Source organism: Etheostoma cragini, chromosome 4 (genome assembly GCF_013103735.1).
Source record: "Etheostoma cragini isolate CJK2018 chromosome 4, CSU_Ecrag_1.0, whole genome shotgun sequence".
NCBI classification, from domain to species: domain Eukaryota; kingdom Metazoa; phylum Chordata; class Actinopteri; order Perciformes; family Percidae; genus Etheostoma; species Etheostoma cragini.
The window spans coordinates 17,439,858-17,450,968 of NC_048410.1; the positions used below are offsets into that span (position 1 = coordinate 17,439,858).

The following is an 11,111-nucleotide window of genomic DNA, read 5'->3' on the forward strand; positions in this document are numbered from 1 at the left end:
ATAGTCGAACGGCAGAAGTATGGGACTTTGCTGTCAACAATCTCCAAAAGTATACAGTAAAAATGTCTGATTTTCAGTATGATTGTAGTCCCTGATGCCCTGTACACAAATATAGAAGTCCCTGCCTGGAACTATGGAGCAAATTCATTTTATAGGTCATAGAAGTTCATATCTTTTGTCTTCCAACAGCAGAAGTCTGGGACTTTGCTGTCAAAAATCTCCAAAAGTATACAGTAAAAATGTCTGATCTTCAGTATGATTGTAGTACCTGATGCCCTGTACTCAAATATAGAAGTCCCTGCCTGGAACTATGGAGCAAATTCATTTTAGAGGTCCTCAAATCTCATATTTTCTTTCGTCCAACAGCAGAAGTCTGGGACTTTGCTGTCAAAGATCTCCTAAATTATACAGTAGAAATTTCTGATGTTCAGTATGATTGTAGTACCTGATGCCCTGTACTCAAATATAGCAGTCCCTGCCTGGAACTATGGAACAAATTCATTTTATAGGTCATAGAAGTTCATATTTTTTTATTGTCTAACTGCAGAAGTATGGGACTTTGCTGTCAAAAATCTCCAAAAGTATACAGTAAAAATGTCTGATTTTCAGTTTGATTGTAGTTCCTGATGCCCTGTACACAAATATAGAAGTCCCTGCCTAGAACTATGGAGCAAATTCATTTTATAGGTCATAGAAGTTCATATTTTCTTTCGTCTAACAGCAGAAGTCTGGGACTTTGCTTTCAAAAATATCCAAAATTATACAGTAAAAATGATTGATTTTCAGTATGATGGTACTATGTGATGCCCTGTGTTAAAATATATCAGTCACTGCCTGGAACTATGCAGCAAATTTGTTTTAGGGCTCCTCCAGTTTCATATTTTTTGTCCTTTTAGCCTAGAAATGAGGGACTTTAACTTCATAAAATCTCTATAAAACAACTAATTTCTTGATTTTTAAATATGGGTTTAGTTGCCCCTAAAATAAATAGTTGTCTAAAAATATTAATTAGGAATGTTATTAACAAAGAATAACTCCAACAACACATTTTCTTTCACAATTTAGTGTAATTGTACTTGTTTTGTTTAACGCACAGACAAGGGTTACATATTTCTTGTGCTGAATATAATCCAAAAATCTTGTTTAAAATACTTAGTATTAACACCTTATTGTGAAAACTGGAAGTAGTTGCATGTGTGTTGTTCGCTATTGAGGCTGCTAGAATGCATTTATCATATTTGCAGGTAAAAGAGCGCACTACAAATTAAGTGTCGGCTGATTTGACCACGGAGATCCGAGTGTCGGCTGGCTTGACCGCAGTAGTTGACTGCTGCTAGAAGTTGCACACTGAAGTTAACGTTAGTGTTACTTTACAGTAGCAATTCTGCAAGATAATCATGGCAGGCAAGAGGGCGTTAGTGATCCTGTCTAAAGGTGCAGAGGAGATGGAAACTGTTATTCCTGTGGACATCATGCGTAGAGCTGGGGTTTGTTTTCATGTTGTATGCTAGCAGTAACGTTAGCTATCTAGCTAACAATGCCACTGATTAATTTAACGTTAGTTTAGCCAGCTAGCTGATCAAAGAGGTGAGCAATAAGCAGTATTTGTCTATTTGAGCAATAATTTAACAAACCGTACTAAAGCTATTTGTTAGTTCATAGTTTTGAGTTCGCAAGAATCGTATAGTTAAGCTATTTAACTGTTAACGACCTCACAACCTTTAAAGCGAGTGCAGACAGAGGCCAAGTTAAATGTCAAAGTCCAACGACATTTGCACTTCTCCGCCATTTGATAGCCTTCAAAATTAAAGTCTCAATCCATCAGCAAAACTAGCCAGTCTCGCATTGCCCCTGACCTATCTCCGGCCACATGGTCAGGCTACACCTACTAGCTATATCTCCTAGGATAGGGAGGACAGTCTTATTTATTTCTGTAAACAGCCTAGCTCGGCGCTAAGTTCCGGCTGGATAGTTCTGGATATTTATTTTCCTAGGATGGCGATGGTATGGCCCGCCCTACTCTGCCTCTGATTGGCTTACCCTGGCGTTCTTACCCCACCATTAGTTTCTAAACCTCACCAATCCAACCAAAGAAGGTAACTATTAGTAGCCAATCAGAGGGAGAGTAGGGCGGATCATGCCTTCGCTATCCTTGGAAGCGCATATTGCCCTTTGCCGTTATAACACATCCATGGCCCTTGCAAAAATAGATATCGGATATTTAGGAAACTATGGGCTTTATTATCTCAGCAATGTACATCAGTTGAGCCATGTCGTGCCTTTATTCTAATGCTCTACTTTTCACACTACCTTCTCAAACCTTTAGATTGCAGTGACAGTTGCAGGACTGACTGGCAAAGAGCCAGTACAGTGCAGCAGAAACGTCGTCATCTGTCCTGATGCTAGCCTGGAGGAGGCCAGCAAACAGGTTGGGCTTAGCATCTTTTGACTAACATATTTAGTATTTCGTAATATATTTTGAATGTTGAATTGGACTTTGTGACGTTTTGCAGATTCCTTGGACAACATTTTTCACAGTCCTACATACAGCATAATTAAAAGGATGCTACAATATCAAACCTTGTTTCACTTTATCTTTAATGGTTTGTGACCCAGGGCCCATACGATGTGGTGCTTCTGCCAGGTGGAATGCCAGGGGCCCAGAATCTGGCAGAGGTGAGAAATACTCTGAAAGCCTGTAAATGGTTTAGGCTACATCCACACTACTATGTTTTCATTTACAAACAGGATTTTGAAACAAAGACCATCTTTGTCCACTCAAGTGGGCTCTGCATCAAGATGATCTTTGTTCATATTAACACGTCTGAAAACGCATATCACATGACTATTTGAAAAAACTGTGTATGCATGTGCAAGGGCCTATGGGCCTGCTAACAAGCAGCTACTAGCTCAGTGATTTTCAAGCTTTTATTTGTCTTAATGTCCCCATTTGGAAGCAGAGAAAAAGTCATGCCTCCAACCCTATGTAAAAAAATATATTCTTGCAAAAATAATCATGTAGTAAAACAGATTTTTCAGAACAAAAACAAGCAAAGTTAAATAACAATATCAGGAACATGACTTGCCTTATTTGTTGCCTAAATACTTGATTTTAAATATTTCAGTAGAACATTAAATACTTGTGACTAAAGTTTTAGAGAAATACATCCCTGTTTATCTTGTTAATAGTGTCACACTCAAAAACTTAGCTCACTTGCCTCTTCAAGACTGTGTGGGTGAGGTTTGAGCAGATCTGATTGAGAGAAAACAGATTCTGATTCAAATATGGCTAAATGCTGATTGGTTCATGGGAGTATGTTGTTGCATATAGCCAGATGTACAGCACCTGCACTGTGCTGTGGAGTAAATTTAGGCTCCTCCACAAATACATTGCAGAATAGGAGAAAAAAGCACGCTCCTTGTCGTTTTCAGTTCTTTAAACCAATCACAATCGTCTCAAGCGGAGCTAAAATCTGGACTCAGAAATGATGGCTCTGCGAAATCCCTTCCCACTTTAAATGAAATCTTCCCACTTTAAACCAGTGAAAAGAGCCCAGAAGAAAGACGGAAACATTTATGTGAAACAACGAGAACTGTACCAACTTTGGGGGAAGATTTTGTATTAATAGGAAACCATTCATCCTAGTAAGAATCTGATTTAGAAAATGTGTTTTGATGGCCTTGTAACTTGAGGGCCTTACTAGCATTGATTGATGAAATTGATTAACTCTATTATTCTCAATCCCTCTGTGCTATTGGGCTTGCATTAGAGCTGCTTGATTATTAGAAAAAAATATAATCATGATTGTTTCGGTCAATCTGAAAATCTAACTCTAACTACAGTATTCATTACCAACAGTCACCTGAGCTAAAAAGTTCACATCTCCTGCAAAACTCATTCCAAGCAACACAACTCTTAACACACGTCTCAAAACAGGCTCAGTGCAGCAAACGCTAGTCACAACCCTCACTGATATAACACATACTCACTCACAACACACAGAGAGTAAAAACACTAGCATCAAACACCAATACAGGAAATACTAACTTTCTCATCTTTACACATTGAGTGACTTCACACTACTCAATAGTTTCTTTAAAGAAAAGTTAAAGATTTATGTAAGGTAAACAAGAAGGATTAAAAATCAACAGTTTGCTTCAATATAGTATTTTCTCTCTAACATATAAAATTAATGGGGGAAAAAAACTAAAGGTGCATAACAGTAACAATAAATAGTGCGACTAATCCTGCCTCTCTCCAGCATCATGCAGCAAGTTTTCTTCATCACATTGGATGTCTGCGTCATCTCTAAATACTGATGAATGTGGCGTTTCCATTGCTTTCAGCTTCATTACTTTCTGAAAAATAGTTAGTTTTAATATTTTAAAGATCTAGTGTTTTCACTTTTTTTTGCTGTGTATGTAACCTCTTACCTGGGCATATTGGTATCTTTGCTCTTTTACCTGTTTCTCTCAAACAGTAGTGTATAATTGTTTACTGTAAATTTGTTGATTGTTTAAAAAAGGCATTCTGAGCTTTCTCAATGTAAATACTGTATATGTTCACATATATGTATACAACTAATAATGCACTGTTTGATAGGCACCAGACGGAAATCTATTCTGTGTGGTTAACAGTTTTGACAGCAGCGTGTTAGCGTTTGAACAAAGTGCTGTAAATACAGTGTAGTGCAGGTTGTGGTTAAAACCATGGGCTAAGTGTGTAGAGTTTTGAAAACTGTTCAAGCAATGAACACAAACTAGAGTTTGGTTTAGATGAACTGCTGCTGTGCAGACTGTAGTTTGAGTTTTGCACATGTGACTCCAGTTGTGCCCACTGTGGTTTAGCGATCGGAAAACTGTAACTTGATTACTTGTTAAATTCTGGAAAGAAGTTGCAATTATTGAACTTAAACAGTGGGAAAGGTTAGATAAATCAATAGTAAAAAAAACATAGAACTGTGAAATTTGCCTTTTTAAAAGAAACAAATAAAAAAACGGACAATGTTAAGTTAAAAATATTGCTCCCGATTTTGATTAATAAATTTGTGGTTGTATTGAAACAATGATGGGTTATTTTAGATGTTTTTTTAAAACATTGCCAGTTTGTTCCCATGATTATACCACAGTCAGCATATACACTGTACAATGACCTGGCCTGCAAATGACTCAATGTGCATCTGGTTTCCATGCTCTCTTGCAGTCTCCTGCTGTGAAGGAGGTGCTGAAGGATCAGGATGGCAGAAAAGGCCTCATTGCAGCCATCTGTGCAGGTACAGTTTATGAAATAAACCAAAGTCATAAATATACAGTGCCAGCCTCTAAAAGTTATACCTTTTCTATGGGTTAGGTTTAAATAGGAACAGAAAGCAACTCGCTCACCACTTGTTTTATCTCCTTTGTGGTGCAGGGATTAATTAGCCTGAAGATCCATTTTCAAAGAAAATTCCAACACACACTTGTTGCCTCTGCATTGGTACCAGCTGACAAGTGTGCGTTTATATAACCCTAACCTGCAAAGCAAAAGTGAGAATGAATAGTTTAAATATATCATGACCTCAAATGTGACCATCATGTTGGTGCTTTCCTTCAAATAGATGTAAATTACCCAACCTATACAGTGCAGTTTATTCTGATGCTTACAGTAATAGAGCAATCCATGTACTCAGTTATTTTTCCAGATCAAATCTAACCAGTTTGACAATCCAGTGCAATAAATAATAAACCATTCACCATGCTATCATGAGATCTGCGAACATGTTAAACTAGGAACAACACTAAACGTACAATACTGTGGTTTAAAACCTACCGAGCTAATGTTGTGCCTGTAAATGGGATTTGGATAGAGAGAATCTTGGACAGAAACTATGTGCAGCTCTTATACGCACATGGCAATGGATTTGGATTTTGGTATTTTAGTAACTGGATGGGCTCATGGAAGACTTTAGCACATACCCCAAACACATATTGACAAACATACAGTTAACAAATATTGACCATCCAGCTTTATCAATATATGGTTGTGTCTGACCCCTTTTTGACATTTGGAAAGAAAGAGAGGGTTTGATTAATAACTGTCCCCGAGTGAACCTACAAGCACTGACATTTTATTTGACAGTGTCCGTATGCAAGAAAGGACACTGGAAGGACATTTTGAATAGGGACAGGGGCCAATGCAGCAAAGTGGATTGAAGGGTGTCCTAGAAAATGACTGAAATCCTCACAGGAATATACAGTTTAATCAACCTGCCAGCAAGAGGGACAGTTGCAAGACTTATTATTCTGCCCTAGCATGAAAATGATATCTTGACAAGTGGAAAAGAAAATCGATTAAAAAAGGATTTGATTGAAAACCATGTGTATATAAAGAAAAACTAGCAGGGTAAATCTACCATTGTATATTTCTCTTTTTTCTAAGCTAATATTTATTACATGCGTACATAATTTTTAAGGGTTCCTCAGAGGATAGAAAGACGGCCATCATCACCCTTCTCTCCACGTCTGCCTCTCTGTCTGACTCTGGTTCTCCGGTCGCTCTCCCAGACTGGCGTCGTCCTCTGGGTGGGGACTTGGTGTAACCGGAGTAGCCTGGCTTTAACTGGCAGTCTGCTGTTCTGCCAGGGGAAAGTGTAATCTTTAGACTGCATTGGAAGGCAGCCAAGGAGCATAATCAATAACTTTCTATTTAGTAACTTTTTAAGTTTTTGGATGAGCTCACTGCAGTGGTAGGACGTTGCCAAAGTTAATGCAGCAGCAGTCAATGTCTTCAGCTTCTCCTTTTTTTTTTTCTCTCTCTCTTAAATGTGGTGCAGTCTTTGGAGAGATGCTGAAACTGTATACTGTATGTGTGTATTTTTAGAAACAATGGCGCTGTTGAGGACACCTTTTAGAACATAATGTTTACTAACTGCAATTTCTAAGGCAGCATTTTCTGTATTTTGATTTAGTGTTTAGCTAAAGGAAAATGATTTCAGGATATATTTACACCTATATTAATCAGTTTTGAACTGCATTTACACAAGCAACAGAACAAGTGTCACATTGTCACAAGTAGTCGTTAAATGAAACTTAAACAACTTTGCTCTTCTGCAGGTCCCACTGCTCTTCTGGCACATGGCATCGGGTATGGCAGCACAGTCACTACACATCCTGCCATGAAGGAGAAGATGATGGCTGGAGGTAAAAAAAACACTTCATGCAAACAAACGTGTGGTAAATTAGTTAAATGTACAGCCAGTGACTAACATTTGAAGCTCTCAGAACAGGAGGACTTGTAATTATTTGTAAAAGGCAGTAGATGGTGCTGTTCTAGCTCTTTAATGCCACTGGAATACCAAGTCACCATGCAGTAGAGCAGAGCACACCACCCAGGTGAAAGCAGATGAAGGAATTTGGCATAACATACTAGAACTGGGTCAGTTAAAATGGTTATAGATTATCTGTACCTAAGTGCTTATATTCCAGTGTGATTCTGGTGTGTCTTTCAATCTCTAACGTAAAGCTTTCATATTGTGATCATCCTTATGTTATTGCTTTGTCTTTTTTTTTTTAGACCACTATAAATATTCAGAAGCTCGAGTACAGAAGGATGGACATTACATCACCAGCCGTGGGCCAGGAACCAGTTTTGAGTTCGCCTTAACGATTGTAGAGGAACTTATGGGGGCTGAGGTTGCAGCTCAAGTCAAGGCTCCTCTTGTTATGAAAGACTGACTGTAGCCGTGTTCACTTACATCCTGCAAGCAGCACCTCCCTCAATCCAAGAATTGCACTACTGAGACAGCTAATCCAATGTAGCTGGCACAAAGAGTCAAAGTCAAGTGAAAAATCATTCTCCCCAGGGGGGCATGCCATAATGTTTCTGTTCTGACAGGTTATTTTCTTCCTTTGTCTTTCTTGGTTGACAATGAATGGCACCCTTTTGTTTTTTTAACAAAGAAATAAAATATGAATTTACATGCTTTCCAAATGAAATAAAATTGATTTTGTCGCATTGTAGTTTTTCCACAAGTGGCTCATTATTTTTGGCAGCTTTTACTGTTTCACTTGACATTGAAAAGTAATGTGATAAAACGGTGTATGTCTTACTCACCGTTTTATTACAAACCGGAGGTCACTGACTTGTTTCACATCTCGGCAATTGTTGATACCTAAATACAGGCTGCATCATGTAATGTATTGTGAGCGGTACTTACCGGCGTATTCCACTAGGTACAGATACGCCGCGGTTTTCTTCCTTATTCTAGCCGCTTCTAGGACGCTGGGTCGCGGCTGGAGGAATCTGGATGGCCACGATTGACGCGGCAGTCGCGCTTAGTAAATTCAGTGCCAGAACCATGGATGTAAGTGACCGAACGCGGGAAGCAGAATCCGAATATATTGACATGTGGTCTGGCCAATGAGAAGCTAAGCCCCGGCTGCAGTTGTATTCTAACTGACGAACTGCAGCTCGCCCGCAGCCAGAGGGGCGGGGCTCTGGTGCAGCGCGTGGTAGTTGTGTCAAAGCAACAAAATCCAGAGGTTCTTTCACAGTGAAAAAGGAGAAGAATTTCGGCGAAGGTAAGAGCATTTTGTGCTTCCTCCAGTGACTGAGTTTTGTGCGGGTTATCTTTACTCTACCAACGTTAACGTTATTCCAAAATGGCTTTAATAGCGTTTGTCTGCTAATTTATGTTCGCAGAACAGTCTACGCGACGTCAATCACAGTAACTAGCTAGCTACTGACGGTGTCGAAATTAACACAACATTGCAACGGGAATGACAGCAACACACATACAATTACATTATTAGGAATCGTTTTATTGACTGTGATTATCTTGCTGGTTGTGGTGAGTTGTGAGCGCGAGCCTCAACTTCGCAGCAATCCATGGCATATTGGATTGGCATCAACGTCTCAAATCAAATATACTAATGGTAGCCTGAGGTAACGTTTACATAATCACAATTAAAATACGCGTTTAGGACTGAGTACACTCTCGTAAAATCACTTGGAACATCGTATCTTTAACGTTGAGAGATCGTCCGCATATGTAACCGATGTGGAGACGTCAGTTGCAGAAGCTCTCTATCATCATCATCAGCAGCAGCTGCAGTCAGGCTGTGCTGCATACACTCACTGTAGCTAACAGTGCGGCAGAGGCTAGGTTATTTACTCCATCAATTAGAGACATCACCGTGACAACGAGAAAAAGCGCTGTCTAAACTAACTAATTAAATACCAAAAATTAGGAAGATCTTTTGTGCATGCAATGCAATTAACAACCCGACCACATGAAATTTCATGATGCTTGTGTCACGTTGCTGTCGTTATTTAAATGACTTATTCTCATAAGAAGTGGACAGTCGTGTTTCTCATTAATCTAAGTAGATCATAGCAATTGGTTCGGGATGTCTTCATTGACACTAGACCCGTCGAGATTGCGTTCTCTTTTGCGTTTGAGCCCTTATAACAGGAAATGCCAGAGGTGTTATCATCACCTCTTTCTCTTTACAGAGACAGGAAACACGAGAAAGTTCTTTTCTGCTCGACTGCATTTTCATTTGCTGGGAAACCACCTCTTAGTCATGCATGCAGAACCTCAGCATGTCTTCTTAAATATGAAGGGAAACTCAAAATCCCATTTTCCACCTGGTATGAAATCTAATCTAATTATCACAAGTGAATAGCTCTAAATAGAGGTGGGAATGCATTCAGGACGCACTGAGATTCAATCACTCTGACCACATTCGTAAATGATTTAGGGCACTTGAGTGTATATATATACACCTACTCCACTGTGAGCGGAACCACGTACTCATTCAAAGTATTCTTCTCATTTCACTAAAACCACTGAGAGTGAATTGTGTGTTTTGGATCTGTCTGGTTTCTTTCCTGTGCTGCCTCCTCTTATGTCCCTGGCTGTTTGGAGCTCCATGGCCCGGGGTGTCGAAACAGATCCATTTGTAAATGACTCCATACGCTACTTCATATTTCAGGACTATAGGTGGTGCTTTTTCTGCTGCTGGAATTCACCAACAAACAAAGAAGAAGAGGAAAAGCATGCTCATAAAGCTTGCACGCTGTATACAAACAATCTTTATATTTTGCCCTGGTAACCCTAACGGGCTCAATATCTTCTCCAGCAGGAACACCAGCATGTAGTCCGTTTAACTTAAAACCAGAGATTCTTTGGGAAATATTACTGAGAGCTAGGCTAAACACACTGAAGCTGTGTCTCATTTCGAAAACCTTTGTCAGTACACTTACATGTAGTACACTGTATGTACTTGTGTAGTGCGTACATTTCAACAGGGTAAAGTTGTCTCAAGTCGCTCATGGCCAATATGCACTGACCGGAAATGGCAATTCTGAGCGGTGCCCAACTCCAACGGTAGCGCTTCCTCTGTCTCCACTGCTCTCCCCAAAGGAAAACGATGGCACAGCCAGCGCAGAGCACTTTTACCGCTAATCATGTGTGTGTGGCTTTACGTGTACAGGGGGGACGGCAGAGAGACCTCCACTCTGCAGTTCAATTCAGTTAACAGGGAAAGCATTGACAATAAAGCGGTTGCCACTGTGGTTACTTTTCAAAACCCCACTCAGACAATGGTGCGGTCGCGTGCTCGTCGCGATATAATAGCCTATAATGATGAGCTAGAAGCGGCCGCCCTGAGACACGCTATATGTGCTCCAGTAACAAAGACAGAAAACAAATTCAAACTAAAATGTCACAAAGTTAATGGGAGTTTAAGTGTAAAAATCCCTCAACGTTAAGTTTTTTGCACGCATGCTGCTAAAAACATTTTACAGTTTGCACACATTTATTTATAGTCGCTAATGCGAGTGAAACACTCGACCTACTATGGGTAAACAAAAATGTTGGACTTTACGTATTTATTTGCATACAGAGCAGGGAAATAAGATTCAATCGGAAGTGGTCACTCAAGACACATTTGGAGACACCTTCTGCCAGTAGGGGTGGGAATCACCAGACGCCTCATTATACGATATCATCACAATACGTTATTATTGCAATTTTAAACATATTTCAATATTCTGTGATATATTGCAATTTATAACCTTTTTTTCCAACGTCTAATTTTTTGTAATTTCAAATGATGTCCCCGAAAGG

At 39.5% G+C, this 11,111-nt stretch overlaps 1 protein-coding gene across 1 annotated transcript; it reads left to right on the forward strand.

The window, feature by feature from the left end:
- The first annotated feature begins 1,318 nt into the window (after window positions 1–1,318).
- Window positions 1,319–7,963, forward strand: park7 (parkinson protein 7). Its single transcript, XM_034869118.1, has 6 exons — window positions 1,319–1,487; window positions 2,327–2,428; window positions 2,617–2,676; window positions 5,204–5,273; window positions 7,093–7,179; window positions 7,553–7,963. The coding sequence occupies exons 1-6, from the start codon at window positions 1,398–1,400 to the stop codon at window positions 7,711–7,713; spliced, it is 570 nt and encodes a 189-aa protein (XP_034725009.1). The 5' UTR covers window positions 1,319–1,397; the 3' UTR covers window positions 7,714–7,963.
- Window positions 7,964–11,111: the final 3,148 nt, after the last annotated feature.

What these genes read in the sequence shown, in the direction of transcription:
- park7 (XM_034869118.1), top strand. Translation starts at nt 1,398, where the DNA reads ATGGCAGGCAAGAGGGCGTTAGTGATCCTGTCTAAAGGTGCAGAGGAG. An exon ending in TGGAGGAGGCCAGCAAACAG is followed by an intron (nt 2,429 to 2,616) that starts GTTGGGCTTAGC and finishes TTTGTGACCCAG; the next exon opens with GGCCCATACGATGTGGTGCT. An exon ending in CATTGCAGCCATCTGTGCAG is followed by an intron (nt 5,274 to 7,092) that starts GTACAGTTTATG and finishes GCTCTTCTGCAG; the next exon opens with GTCCCACTGCTCTTCTGGCA.